Source organism: Electrophorus electricus, chromosome 11, assembly GCF_041902795.1.
Source record: "Electrophorus electricus isolate QZ-2024a chromosome 11, ASM4190279v1, whole genome shotgun sequence".
Lineage (NCBI taxonomy): Eukaryota > Metazoa > Chordata > Actinopteri > Gymnotiformes > Gymnotidae > Electrophorus > Electrophorus electricus.
In genome coordinates, this window is record NC_137507.1 from 22,053,340 (window position 1) to 22,068,469 (window position 15,130).

Here is a 15,130-nt window from a genome sequence, read left to right on the forward strand (position 1 = left end):
TGCGTGTCTAGTTGCTGGAGTGGATACGCAGGACGATCCCCTGGCTGGAGAACCGCATCCCAGAGAAGACCATGGCTGAGATGCAGCAGAAGCTGGAAGACTTCCGCGGCTATCGCCGTGTACACAAGCCGCCCAAGGTGCAGGAGAAGTGCCAACTGGAGATCAACTTCAACACGCTGCAGACAAAGCTGAGGCTCAGCAACAGGCCCGCCTTCATGCCCTCCGAAGGACGCATGGTTTCGGTACGAACACACGTGCCAGAGCTCTGTGTGTAAGAGCCCTGTGTGTAAGACTACAGCACGATGACTCCTGATCAGAATACCAAGTTTAACAAGACCACCAAGGTTCTTTTAATTATAATGCTTACCACCCCCCACCATTTCTTAGGACATCAATGGGGCGTGGCATAATCTGGAGGGGGCAGAGAAAGGCTATGAGGAGTGGCTACTTAATGAGATTCGCCGTCTGGAAAGACTTGATCACCTTGCTGAAAAATTCCGTCAGAAAGCCACAATCCACGAGGGCTGGACCGATGGTAATCTAGGCTACACATTTCTTTCATCTTCAAAATCATAACTAACTGTGAAAATGTCTTGCAACTAAGATGACTTTGGCACGGACATTCAATCAGAAATGCACCCAGTTTTGTTTAGCTTTCATCCTGTAGTCTGGCTAGCACCAGAACGAGTCTAGCGTCCCATAAAGAGCCCATTTATCTGGACCACGTTGGGGTTTATAGGTAAGGAAGCGATGCTCACCCAGAAGGACTATGAGACGACGAGCCTCTCTGAGACCAAAGCCTTGCTGAAAAAACACGAAGCCTTCGAGAGTGACCTGGCTGCTCACCAGGACCGTGTGGAGCAGATAGCCGCCATTGCCCAGGAGCTCAAGTATGATATGCTCTGACAGCAGGGGGGGGGCGCGAACACTGGATCACTCTGAGACGAGTTTACTTTTCTTGGGGGGGTGGGGGTGTTGTAGAATAACATAGGTGACATGCTCCCTCTTTCTGTGTGTGTGTGTGTGTGTGTGTGTGTGTGTGTGTGTGTGTGTGTGTGTGTGTGTGTGTGTGTGTGTGTGTGTGTGTGTGTGTGTGTGTGTGTGTGTGTGTGTGTGTGTGTGTGTGTGTGTGTGTGTGTTGCAGCGAGCTGGACTACTACGACTCACCAAATGTGAATGCTCGCTGCCAGAAGATCTGTGAGCAGTGGGACACCCTGGGCGCCCTGACCCAGAGCCGCCGTGAGTCTCTGGAGGTACGCACACGCCCTCGTGATTTATGCGACACGGATTCTAGCCCTCACGCACACACTTTCACAAGCTCCCTTATGTCATTTGTGTGTGTGTGCACGCGCACCGCAGAGGACAGAGAAACAGCTGGAGTCCATCGATGAGCTATACCTCGAGTACGCGAAGAGGGCGGCACCATTCAACAACTGGATGGAGGGTGCCATGGAAGACCTGCAGGACATGTTCATAGTGCACAACATCGAGGAGATTCAGGTAGGAAAGGACTAGCGCGGTTCCTCGGTACGCCGTGCTCCGCTCACGGTTCGAAAGCGGGCTCGCCCAATCAGCGTCCAGTTCAGCTGATGACGGCAATCAACAACTCGTCTTTTTCTTGCCTTTTCTCTCTGGGCTCAGGGTCTGATCACGGCCCATGAGCAGTTCAAGGCTACGCTCCCGGAAGCCAATAAGGAGCGGGAGGCCATCCAGGCCATCCAGGCTGAGGTGCAGAAGATCGCGCAGTACAACGGCATCAAGCTGGCCGGCACCAACCCCTACACCACCATCACCCCGAGCAGTATCGACAGCAAGTGGGACAAGGTACTGTCCAGTCACAACACTTTTCGCAAATGTACTAAATCTGTCAAGTTCACTGGACAATTGCTGTTCTCTCAGAAGATTCTTCCCCTGGCCTTCTTTTTAGTATCTGATTTGCATGTTTGATATATTGATTAATCTCTGGATATTGAGATTAATCAGATGTTAGTTTTATCTACTACTTCACCTCACCCAGATGCTTTTACAGTAAAGTGTAGGACTATGGTGAGTGTGTTGTATGTACCTCTTCAAACTTCTTTATTGTGTTTTGCTTGTGCAGTCTATATTTTAAAATTTCCTTTTGGTAAAATGCACTAGTTAAATCAATATTCCGTCACATTTCCCCTGCCATCAACACGTGCATCAGCAAAGGTTGCAGTCTTGGTGATCTGAAGTTGAGTGTGGTGCCCCCCCCCCCTTGTGGTTGCTATGTGCAGGTGCAGAAGCTGGTTCCCCAGCGGGACCAGGCCCTGCAGGAGGAGCTGAGCCGCCAACAGTCTAATGATCACCTCCGACGTCAGTTTGCCACCCAGGCCAACATGGTCGGGCCCTGGATCCAGAACAAGATGGAGGTACAATGAACAGATTTGTTCTTGGTCTCAGTTTTGCACTGTCTCTCATTTATCGAATAAGATGGCGGAATTTACAGAAAAGGATAGAGTTCACATAATTATCGCTGGGGTTTTTAACTTTTGAAAACAAAAGGCTCAAGGGAAGGATGTCATACACATAATGGTAAGCTCACGTTCTGTGTATGTTTATTAAGGTGTGTGTGTATGTGTGTGTGTGTAGGAGATTGGCCGGATATCCATTGAGATGAACGGGACCCTAGAAGATCAGCTGACCCACCTGCGTCAGTATGAGCAGAGCATCATCGAGTACAAACCCAACATTGACCAGCTGGAGGGCAACCACCAGCTCATCCAGGAGGCACTCATCTTCGACAACAAATACACAGCCTATACCATGGAGGTACACACACAGGCTCACAGTGAGCAGTATGTGCTGTAGAGTTCTACTTTGCTAGTATGGGTTTTAGGTGTGTCCATGGTGTTAAAGGGAGCTTTAGCGGTACATGTAATGGCATGTGGGTACACAGCAGGTACCCGCACAGAACATTTACCTACTGGCATGGGATTGACTAAAGGAGTTCCAAAAAAAGAAGTGATTAGAACTGAATAAAGAAGGGGAATACTTAATATGATACAAATAATATAACACCGTCTAACTGGGAAGTCAGTGAAATCATTAGATTTTTTTTTATATGAGAGAATGGAAGAACATTACTGCAAGTGTGGTGTGTTTACCAGGACTGGCACATTCATAGCTACGTGATTTATCATTCATTAATCATTTCTACAGTACTGATGCAAACATATGCAAACTGGCAGTCTCGCCAAGGGCACGTGTCTGATGACAGTTCTGTAAAGGATCTTACAAATTGGCACATTGATGTGGCCAAATAAATATGGATCAGCGCAAGAGTCTGAAGCAGCACCATGTGCAGCGTTTGGTACTAACGATCTTGTTTAATGTTAAATATGAAGATAGCAGCCAACAAGGTGGTAGTAGTAGTACATTATAGCATACTCGTGTTCTTATTCTCACTCACTCTCTCTCTCTCTCTCTCTCTCTCCTTACCCCACCCAGCACCTGCGTGTGGGCTGGGAGCAGCTCCTCACCACCATTGCCCGCACCATCAATGAGATCGAGAACCAGATCCTGACGCGCGACGCCAAGGGCATCAGTCAGGAGCAGCTGCACGAGTACCGCACCTCCTTCAACCACTTCGACAAGGTCAGGGGCCCCTCCCCTACACCCGTGCCCACAGCCACACCTACACCCGTGCCCTCACTCACCTCGCTCTGTGTCCAAAAAAAACCCAAAACCCTTGCATATATACCGAGAGGCGCACCAGACTGAAGCCCCGGTTGCTCAGTTCGGCATGCAGGGCTTGTTGTTTGTTGTTGACGACAATTATTTTTTCATGGTTCTGCCCCAGATGTGTCGGGTGATGACCTGGGAGGGGGAGGGGTTCCATATTAAAGCACACCACAGTTCATCAGGGGTTATTGCTGGGGAAATGATCGTTTATGCTCAAGGTTGGGCTGAATGATTGCCTTCGTCTCAGTCGTTTGCCATCTCAGCCGTTCTTCTGTCATCTCCAAGCATCACTATCATTTGATGGAGTCACTGGTTTCATCAGTCAACGTTTTAATTTTCAGACACATAGTCTTCCAGTTGAATTGTTCTACAGAGTGCAGAGGAATAGGGAAACCAAATTTATGGTCACTCAACAAGACTTAGTATGTTAGTCTAACTTATTGCATTGCATGTTCTTTATATGGTTTCTGACAATTTATTTCAATCACTGCATAATAAGGGTGTTCCATTGACCATGTCACTTGTGTTCCATCATGTTGGGTTTTGTTTTGACATCTGTCATGTTTGTTTGTCTCCACCCCTTTCTGTTATGGTCCTGCCTCCATCCCATGCATGCCATGGTGCTGTGGTGCCATGGTCCCGCTCACCTTCATCCATATCACACACCGCATGTTCTGTCTGCTCCGCCCCACGTGATCTCTCATGTGATTGGCCGACTGCAGGATCACAGCGGCACCTTAATGGCCGAGGAGTTCAAGGCCTGTTTGATCAGCCTTGGTTACGACGTGGAGAATGACAAGCAGGTATGAGGTCAGCGGGAGAGAAGTGGGTTTCCATCGCTCAGCTTCGGGCTGTCGTCTCGAGTGCACGCGGCCTCATACGTTTGCTCGTTTGCTCACGTGCCCCCCCCCCCCCCCCCCCCAACGCTAGCACATCCCGCAGCACCCTCTGCTGACCAGCTGAAATGGTCGCTCGATAAGTGACGTTTCTGTTAATGCTGTTTTCGTTTGTTGCTGGTTTTTATGCTGTCCAAACCTCAACATCCATACCCTTTGCTCTCTCGTAACATGCTCACACGCTGCCGTTACTGTTGCGTCTGAACTGCTTGGCCTACACCAATCTCCTCCTCTTCCTCGTCTCCTCCTCTGCCCTGGCTGCATCCTCTCATTTCTTTCACCTCCTTCTGTCATCCCTTCATCCTCCTGGGGTACAGAAGCGCACAGGGATCATGGATTCAGACGATTTCCGCGCACTGCTCATTTCCACTGGGAACAGCCTGGTACTGCGCTCGCTCGCCCTCGCGCTTTTTCACTTTTTTCCTTCTTTTCCTTTCTCTTGTCCTTTCACGTCTTTCTTTTTGTTCTCTTTTTCAAGCACTGTTCTGTCTTTCATGCTTTCTTGTTCTCCTACTAAATGCTCTTGTCCCCCTTAACTGTTTTATTCAGTTATTGTGTTTGTCTGTAATGCGGTGCCTTACACTAGAATAATTAAATTATTTAAATTACTAATTTAATTCTTATTGCTTATGTAGATACAAATTTATCAGCCACTACATGCAAAAATTAGAATGTTTAGATGTAGTTTTAAATAATTTTTACTATCTCTAGACATGGCACAGTATATAATTTTTATTCCAAAGCTGCATGTATTGCTGTACTCTTGGTGACCTTCTGAGCACTGGATTGGGTTAACCTCCTGAACCTTGTTTCCAGGGCGATGCTGAGTTTGCTCGCATCATGGGCATTGTTGACCCCAACAACAGCGGCGCTGTGACCTTCCAGGCCTTTATCGACTTCATGTCACGGGAAACAACAGACACGGACACCGCAGACCAAGTCATTGCTTCTTTCAAGATCCTGGCTGGAGACAAAGTAAGTTTGTCTATTGGTGGGCATGTCTGGTCAGTGGGTGTGAGTTTCTCTGAATTTTGATGACTAGGCATCTCCATTCCAAATGTTTAGTTATAATACAGTACACACTCTAGAAGTAAAGACAGATGTCTTCTCATTTTACATACCCTTCTGAGCAAAGGCAAACCTTTGTATGTTGTTCCCCCTAGAACTACATCACGGCAGAGGAGCTAAGGCGGGAGCTGCCGCCAGATCAGGCGGAGTACTGCATTGCCCGCATGGCTCCCTACTCTGGACCCGACACCGTGCCCGGCGCCCTCGACTACATGTCCTTCTCCACCGCCCTCTATGGGGAGAGTGACCTATAAGGGCCACCTCCAGCCCTCTGCCTAGGAGAGTTGCTCTCTCCCAGCCTCTCTCCTGCATAATGTGCTGATCTCCTAACAGACTGGATAGGTGAGAGCGCCCCCAATCCAGCTTGACCCTGGCCTGCTTTCACCCGTCCAGTCTGTACTGAGGGCAGCACTTATGATGGGAGGGAAAAAGGGTGGAGATTTAAGTGTTGGAAACGGAACTTTAAAGCACATCCGAGGGGCAGGGACAGGAAATGTTTTTGTTTTTTTTGGGGGGGGGGGGGGGGTGGTATGTTCATGTTGGTGGGGCTTTTACCTGATGAAGCTTGCCACAACTGCAGGAGGGAGCATCAGTATAGGTGTTGGAGGCTGTCACTCATGATTGGTGGGTATGGACTGTCAGGGTGGGGAGGGGAGGAGCTCAGTGTGGGATATTAGATGGCTTGGCTCCGATTCTTACAAGCTCACACGCTTGCTGACTTTCTCCCCTGTAATCCTTGAAAAAACTAATAAATCATTCATTTATATTAGATATAATTAGTTTGAGATTTCTCACCAGCAGAATCATAGGAAGTGAATGAATGATCTGCCCTTGAGCAAATCAGGTCAGTAATAAGTCAGAGTTGACAGTGATTTAAGATGCACATTCATCGTGGGAGGTGGTGCTTTATAGAATCTGGGTTTTTGCTTTGGTCCCAGACCCCAGTACCCATGTACACTTCACCCTCCAAGCCAGGGACAAGGGCACAAGCTATTCTAATTTTACATGCTGTTTTGATTTTGTTATTGTTATGTAGGGGAGGGGAGGTTCATGGGGAGGGCTGAGACTGTTTGTTAGATTGAGAGGCTTTGCCTTGATAGAAGAGGGTTGACGAGGGAAAGATGTGAAGTCCATCCTCTGGCTACATATTGCTGGATGAGTGAAACTCTGTTGTCCAACCTCAGCTTTCCCCCTTTCTACTCTTATATATATTTTTTTGTTGTTCTTCTTCCAGCAATTATGAGTTGGTGGGTTTCTTGCTGTACATACTTATTTTTCCAGTACACAAAGCAGTTTAATTTGCCCCAGCAAAGACACGGGGCTTCAGAGTTATCATATAAGAGAATACAGCAGTGGAAGAGCGGGGGGAAAATAGGAGGTTCACTCGTGCACAGTGCTGTGGATGGGTTTGCAAAAGCACACTTGCAGAATTTAGTCCCGTCTTTGGGCTTGATGTGTGGAACTGCAAATACAGCACAAGGCCTATCTACCGCTTATAGTTAGAACTTATTGCCTCCAAGACTGAACAAAATTATATATAATGTGTGTGTTTTCCCAACAGATCAATGAATAAATATTTGTAATAGTTCGGCATAGGCAAACATGTCTATGATTTAATTTTAAACTTCTTCGTATTCCTAGGCATGAACAGATGACAGCGGGCATTGCTGTACTATACTGCTTTACCCTCACCTGTTTGGGTAAAAAAATAAATAAATAAAATTATTGATAGCAGAAACAAATCTATAACGTCCCTGACAGTGGCTCTCTCGCTCCCCTCGCGCGCTCTCCCTCTTCTCTCACACTCACGTGCGCGTGCTCTCTCTCTGACTGTGTGTGTCTGTCTCATTTCTTTCTCAATTGTTTCCTCTAGCTGGGAAGGGCAAGGAGCTGCAAAACCAAGGGTGGGTGTTGGGGTAGAGCAGTCTAATAATTAACCTTCCATTATGTCTTAATTAAAAAGAATTTACTGTCTAACGATCTATGCAATCATATCCGACATCAACCGTGCTTTGAAAAGAATGGGTGAATTAGATTGTAAGTTAAAATGTTCAGTAAATATTTGTTAAATAAAGTGAAGGTTGGTAGAAAAAAAAATCAGGATTAGCAGGGGATGGGTAAGTGGCATGGAGTTAAGATGAGCAGCATGAATTTAAGAACAGTTGAAGAGGCTTGGACCAAAAGCGTGCTCTTTATTCTGCCAGGTTGAGAGAAGCATTTGGAATTGTGATTTTGTTCTTTTTTGTACTCTTTAATATCAAACCTTATCTGCTGTACTGGAAACTGCTTTCTGTCTCGAAATGAAGTGAATTTCACATGCACACATAAAGTTTCCTTATAAAATACTACCATTTGAGGGTTTGGTTTTGTTTGCTCTTTTTAGTATGCGTCGAGGTCCGTTCGGTGAGAGCGTATATGCGGTTTGTCTTCTGCCCTGTAGCTCTACGGTCCACGTGTGCCCGTCGCACGGACTCGATGCTGTACTGAGCACACGAGAGACATTTAAGACCGAGAAAATGGTCAAAAGAAGATGTTTGATAATGTTCAATATGATAAATAGAAATAAATTGCATAAGTTAAATTATTGCGCGTGAATGCAAGACCTTCAATTGTAAGTCATTAGGATAATACGACCTTTATCTTTTAGGGTTACTAAATTCTACGGATGCAATCAAAGATCCCCAAGTTACTTTACATAAATTACTGTATTAGAATGGAGACGAGACATGAATTTACTTGTTAGGCCTACTTTCAAATATTCCAAAACGTTTTTCTCCATGAAGACAAAAACCACTAATTTATTTTTTAAAATGTTCTGCATTAATTAATTATGAACGTTTTAATAAGTAGCTAGGTTCAGGTTACAGTAGCGAACATTTGATGTAGCAAATTAAGATGGTTCAGCAAATCATGAAGCTCAGGAATAGACATTCCTGTAGCACAGGCTACTGCAGCTCACTTTCTTCGGCAGAAGCAGCCCATATTTTGCTTGTCTTATCTTCCTTTAAGGGAGTATTAAGATTTTATAGATAGACCTGTATGTTTAGAGCTGCGTTTTAACTCCAGTACAGAACCGTTTTCCCGTCTTCAAGTAAAGAAGTGGTGGCGTCCTCATATAGCTAGTTCCGTGACACCTGGGCTAGGTAAATGCGAGACACATTTTTACATACGGAAAACGTGCCACACCGAAAAGCACCGAGTCTTTCCATTTCTCCGTTATCGCTTAATCTTATTGAAGAGCAGGTAATTACATTTTCAAAAAAGGCGCGGATGATGAAATGCTTTCACTGTCCAATCACAGGCCACTACCGACCTCACAGGGCGTGATTTAGAATAGCGTCGCAATGTCCCGCATGAAGTTGCTCGTGAAAGGTAATACAGTCTGACGCTGATTAAAGATTAGTTAGCGCGTGCAAAACAAGACGACTCCCCTACTCTGAAACGTTGCCAATCATCACTTGGTCGTCTTAGGGCCGCTGAAGTAGCACGTTACGCTTTTCAAAAAATAATACCAGTGCTCTTACCGCGGTGAGGCTATCCGCGCTTTAGCGATTCACGGTCAAGTCATTTGATGCGACTATATGCGCGATGTTACGTTATTTGGATGCTCACCGCGATCTAACGCTCCCTGAGCAAGAAGAAACAGAATCTCTCTCTCTCTCTCTCTCTCTCTCTCTCTCTCTCTCTCTCTCTCTCTCTCTCTATATATATATATATATATATATATATATATATATATATATATATATATATATAAGCGCTTTGATGGACACGCACTTTTACTGCATTTAAAAGTACAAAATACAGTTTAGTTTACTTGCATCATTACATTAAACACAATTAGTAATGTTTAGACAGCTTAATCAGCATTGTGCAAAATGATTTTTTCAGAGGTTTATTACAGAGCTTGGCTGCCGGATAAAACAGGCGATATCGCTAGTGAGATGTTGCAAATGTGCAGGGCAGCACTGCCAGTTGAGTGGTGGTTCTTGGCTATTCTACTGCACCAGTTTTTAATAAATCTATATTGAGGTCCTTGTATTTGTAATGATGATGTTTAAATTCCCATTTAATTCAGAGAAAGTGTAGTTGCATATTTTTTTCTGAATTTGGTGAGCGACTAAAGCAAATAACAGATTATTCAAAAATATGTTGATCAGGACTACAGATCTCAGGGCGAGGCAGACTGACCTGACCTCTTAAAACCTGACACATACATGCGCAGTGAACCTTTGTAAGAAATACGTCTGTGAAAGCCTTGCACCAGATGGGGGCAAGCAAGGAGCAGTGAAATTTACTAATCAGCTTGTGATGGAACAGGAGTTTTCAGACATCTGAAATGAATTGTCAAGATGCTGTTAATCAAATGACTGAAGCATTTATTCTCAGAACAACAAATTTTTTATTTTTTTTTTATCCATATTTTGAAATCCCTATTTTGCAAAACTAAATGGATGCTTCTCATTCCAGTTTGGAGCTTTGTGAGAAACCAGGGGAGGAAAAGTGCAGTGCTTAGTGGTCAACGCTATCAGGAGCATTCAGTGCAGTTAGCCAAAGCAAACATAAAGGTAGTACACCAGTCAGGGCAAAACTGCATATCAATGTCTCTGGTCTGCCAGTAGTTCAAAAGCAGACTGAGGCTTGATCTTATACACAGATGCATACATAAACAAACCCACAAATAACATGTATTGCTATAGGTTGTGTTTCCATTGATTGTGATTATGAACATTTACTATCTGAGTATGACAGATTTACCTGGTTGCCATGTCACAGAGGTCTGGGAGAATCTTTGGTTGATGGTCATTTTAGGCTTGGTCACATGAGGAACAAAACATTTGCTGGATGTAAAAACAGGATAAGAAAGTCCCTCTCTGAGTTTCCCACGCCCTTAAATCCACTAATCGCCCCAGTTTTCTTGGATTCAGTCCCATTTCCCCCTTTTGCTGGGGCCCTGTCCAGTGATCAGCTTTGGCTTCTAACCAAACAGCACAAAACCCTCTTAGGGCCCTAGCAGATGGAGCAGGAATAATTTTGCCGGACAAGGCATCTGCTTTGCTGTTAGGTTTGGCACTGACACATTATCAGGAGTCTTACAGAAGAGTATTCTTGTGTATAAAGACAGAAACATTAAGTGGAATAAGGAATAGTGCATCCTGTTTATTTCTTCCAGGCTCTAACATTACTGCCCCACCCATGGCCTGGTGCTCTGTTATCTGCATGTGGTGCAGCTGTTTACAGAAACACTGTATGAAAAGCCTCTGATTTGACATGATGGCATACAACTGAATCGCAAAAGGACAACCAAGGCAGAAACATTAAAGTGACACAACGTTAAGTGGTGGACATGCTAGCTGATGAACATGCATGAGTTATGGCTTTCATACTCTTTTATACTTTTATTCTCTTCTTGTTGCATTATTCCTTTCCAGAATGCACAATTGTGAAAAAAGCAATTTTTTAAAACTCTTTCCTAGACCTTTATTGTGTGAGAAATGTAACTGATCAATTCCAAAATGTTCTCAATGTCAACCATACGACATCCAGGAGAAAACTGCTTATGGTCATGCAGTCCTGCACCACCGAGAGGTTTAAGGTCCAACCTCCTGCAGCTCAGGACGTGAGAGTGATGTGAGTCTGCTGCCTGGTGTCTCTGAACATCCTCATTCAGTATTGTAATCTTCCTCTTTTCCTGTGATTGGAAAGACAACAGACTAATCTCATATGACCATGCTCCCTGGATTGTGCAAGTCTGTGTTGACAGTAATTTCTGATAAATGTATAAATTTGGTTGAAATGCTGTGGTCAGTGTAGCCACAGCTTTCCTCAATACAGAAAGGCCCTTGCCATGACGTCAAATTTCCTATAAAGCTTCCTATAGCCTTATGGTTTAAAGGTTTGATGCTTTGAGTATGTTTATAGTGGAAAAAAGAATGCATAGTTTGTTGGGACTATTGTATGCCTACAAAATACCTGTCATTCCAGTAACCTCTGATCCCCAGAGATGACATAAAGCATGACAGGAAGTATGACTCTACAAGAAGACCTACAGTGGTAGTGGCTATGGGTTCTGAATGTAGAACGTAGTACAGAACATTGGGACAGCCATCCCCACTCCCTGCTGCTACATTCCTCACTGTGTAAAATATTTTTTCAGAGGATGGTTCCTCTTGTGTGGGTAAAAAGGTTTTAGGGTTGTCTGAACAGGGTTTTATGGATGTTGTATCAGTGATTATTCAACAGAGTTTTCAATATTAATATATAGTCCTGAGTGCTGAGTCACTGGTCTCTGACTAAGTATGCTGTAGTCTTCCAACAACACGTTGCTTTCAGTATGACTTCATATAAACCTACTGGTTAGTACTGTATAAGGAAACACTAAAATACATGAGTTAAACATTGTTTCATTAGGTAAGCTTGTATATTGTGTGTGTTAAACAATTTTGTTCTGTCTTAGGGGATTGTGTATTTACATGGTCATGTTTAATTTACAAACAAGCTAATACTATATTATTATCTTCAGATATTTTTATATAGCCTTAGTGGAGGGGACTAATTAATTGGTAATTACTCTGGCTGGCGTTAAAATGTTCTAAAATGGCCTGATGAGTCTACAGATTGGGAAAAAGAAGGAACCCCATTTTTAAGACCACATGGTTTGTGTTTCATACAAAGCCACACCAGAGCTACACCTCCCACGTCACACCATTATGGTGAATTCCTGGACAAAAATGGGAAGTTAGCTATGTGGTGTGTGGGTGTGGAACCAGGTTATAAACAGGTGGTGATTTGGTTTTTGTAATATGAATGTTAAGTTTTCACTGCATTGATTTTGAATGTGTGTGTTGTTGAACATGCATGGTTATAAAAGATTTAAAGAAAAGGTTGGTATCTGAAGTTTAATCATATGTATTATGGCTGTTACATTAAAATAATGAAGAAGAAAATTTATTGCAAGAAAGGAAGCTCTTTGCAGCAACTGCTAAAAATAGGCCATACTTGACTGCATCTGGCAAGAAAAGGCCTAATTAAAGCAAACCATTTACCCAGCACATGCACACCTACCCAACACACTTATGATGCAAGTTCATTCAAATTGACAGTTGGTTAAAAAGCAAGGACATTTCTGAAGAATAAAGTTGTTAAGTTTTTATACCATGCCTTGCCATTTTTTATTAAACTGCAAATTGCACAAATGGCCCGTTATGCTGTATGTTGATTGGTGCTCAAGTTTCTGATCATTCAGTCCTTAACTCCAGTATGTACTCCACACACCCAAAGCAGGTCATCGCCACTGCACTCCACACACCTGAGACAGGTCATTCATCACCGCTGTTCTCCACACACCTGAGACACGTCATCACCCCTGTACTCCACACACCTGTAGGTAACCGCTACAGTACTCCACACCTGAGGCAGGTAACTGCTACAGTACCCTACACACCTGATCCAGGCAATCATCATTGTACTCCACACATCCGAGCCTAGTAATCACCACTGTATTTCACACACACGAGGCAGGAAATCGGCAATGGAAATTGCTGGCTGGAACCCGCGGTCATAGTGGTGAAGTTGTGTCGAGAGAGGATGTGTTAACACTGCGTCATAGTTGAGAAATTCAGAGCTGGCCATCATAAAACATTTCTTCCTTCCTGTTCCTTCTTCTTTATTCAGTGTGATTTTCAGTTAATGAAAATTTTAGTTTCTCTTGCAAGATGGAAACAAAAACTAAGCAAAAAACAAACCTGCATAATACATGGATAGTGGATTTACTAATGTTTAACTGAGATACTGTCTCAAACCATTAATAAAATTAGTCCAGTTACTGTAGAACAATGCTATGAGCTGTGTTTGTGAAATCATTGCTGTGTTTGTGAAAACATGATTTGTGGCTCCTGAAAAAACATTTAACATTTACATTTAGTTAGTCATAGCACATCCATGCATGGCATACCAATTAAAGGTTATACCTCAATAGTCTGTACAAAAGTAAAATATAGTATGTCTACCACGGTGGAGTGAGGCTTGTGAAGATGTACTGGAGATACCCAGTAATGTGATTCAAAAGTAATAACACAAAGTGCACATATTTCATGACTTAAATGTTGCATTCTCTTCAAAGTGAATATGAGGATAAAAATCTCCAAATTAGGTGTATTTCATGATTATATGTATCATCATGAATATGAATCCAGGACACTAGTGAAATGCAGTGTGTTTGGTTTCACTTGATATGAGTTAACCAAGGACTGCTACTTTTTTTGGAGATTTATTGTTGTCTCATTTCAGTTGCACAGTGAATAAGCATGTTACATATTGGCAGTTTGTATGATAAGTCCACATCTTTGAGATGCAGAAATGCCAAAATGTTGCATCATCAGTGTTCAGTTTGGGAAAATGAATTTCCAAAACATATCAAAAAGTGTGGAAGCCACTAACACTGACCAAGCCAAGAGGCTCCAGAACGGTTCTGCCTTTCTGTCTGTTTACAGCTCCTCTTCCTGAGCAAAATGACCTCACCTTTTACACATCCAAGCTTTACAATGTTTGCCCCCTCTCCTGCCTTTGACTCTGTACACTAGCAAGATTTCAGCAAGAAAAGTTTCATCATCTTATTTTGTGTGGGAAGAATGTTTTTGTTTTTTTATAAGCATACTTGTAAAAGAATGCTCTGGCTGGAAATTTTCCTTCTGGAACCTTCGGTTTATCCCCATTGGATTCTCACTACGTGTGTTGATCTTGTGCTCCTGCTCACATCTATTTCATATTATTTTTGTAGCAATTTTTCACATAGCTTTTTTTGTCAAAAAGCGGGCTAACAGTGCACATTGCATGCACAGCTGATGAAGGACCTCTATCCGATACTATTTTGAATTTCTCTCTCTCTCTCTCTCTCTCTCTCTGTGTGTTTTGGCTTAATTAAAAAGGAGAACCAGAAGGTAGTACAGGCCTTTGGGCAGCAAACATTGCACCATCCCTCTACTCCAACATCAACTGTGAATCATGGTGTGCAAAAAGACAGCGTGGCAGCACCAACATCCCAGTTTATCACAATTCACTGTACACGAGTACTCTCAGGTACTACAGCGCAACACCAGTTGTAGTTTCTAATCAGTGTAAAATATATGTAATATTATCAAATGATTAAGCACTAATAAGCTTATTTTAGTACATACTGGAACATCCACACAGCCAGAATAAGTGTCCATCCTAGATGTAATGAAGGCATGGACTGGTTTCTCCACATCATATTGTGAGAGTTTATATATATAGACAGAAGAAGGTTGTTCTAACAATATTATCTACATATGCATCTAATAAGAGATTATAGTCACACTAAAGCTACACAGGATAGAACGAAAAAAACAGTGTCTTTAATGTATAATTGGACATCTTGATTCTCACAGCATTGGGTCCACTAAAGACACTTCTAATTTGGAGAAAAGGCTAGACTTATTAAT

At 43.2% G+C, this 15,130-nt stretch overlaps 1 protein-coding gene across 6 annotated transcripts in view; it reads left to right on the top strand.

Annotated features, from left to right (window-relative positions):
• Positions 1 to 8,014, top strand: part of actn4 (actinin, alpha 4) — a 32,533-nt gene extending 24,519 nt beyond the window's left edge. For 4 of the 6 annotated variants that reach the window (XM_035527803.2, XM_035527802.2, XM_081723709.1 and 1 more), the window contains 12 exons: positions 12 to 242; positions 388 to 535; positions 740 to 890; positions 1,145 to 1,253; positions 1,360 to 1,500; positions 1,642 to 1,824; positions 2,259 to 2,393; positions 2,614 to 2,793; positions 3,472 to 3,618; positions 4,428 to 4,508; positions 5,418 to 5,576; positions 5,765 to 8,014. In XM_035527803.2, the coding sequence (XP_035383696.1) occupies positions 12 to 242; positions 388 to 535; positions 740 to 890; positions 1,145 to 1,253; positions 1,360 to 1,500; positions 1,642 to 1,824; positions 2,259 to 2,393; positions 2,614 to 2,793; positions 3,472 to 3,618; positions 4,428 to 4,508; positions 5,418 to 5,576; positions 5,765 to 5,923 (1,824 nt within the window). In that variant the 3' untranslated portion in view covers positions 5,924 to 8,014. Of the gene's footprint in view, positions 1 to 11; positions 243 to 387; positions 536 to 739; positions 891 to 1,144; positions 1,254 to 1,359; positions 1,501 to 1,641; positions 1,825 to 2,258; positions 2,394 to 2,613; positions 2,794 to 3,471; positions 3,619 to 4,427; positions 4,509 to 4,918; positions 4,985 to 5,417; positions 5,577 to 5,764 lie in introns of all 6 variants that reach the window. The other 2 variants (XM_081723711.1, XM_081723712.1) reach the window with 1 other exon arrangement.
• The last annotated feature ends 7,116 nt before the right edge of the window (positions 8,015 to 15,130 follow it).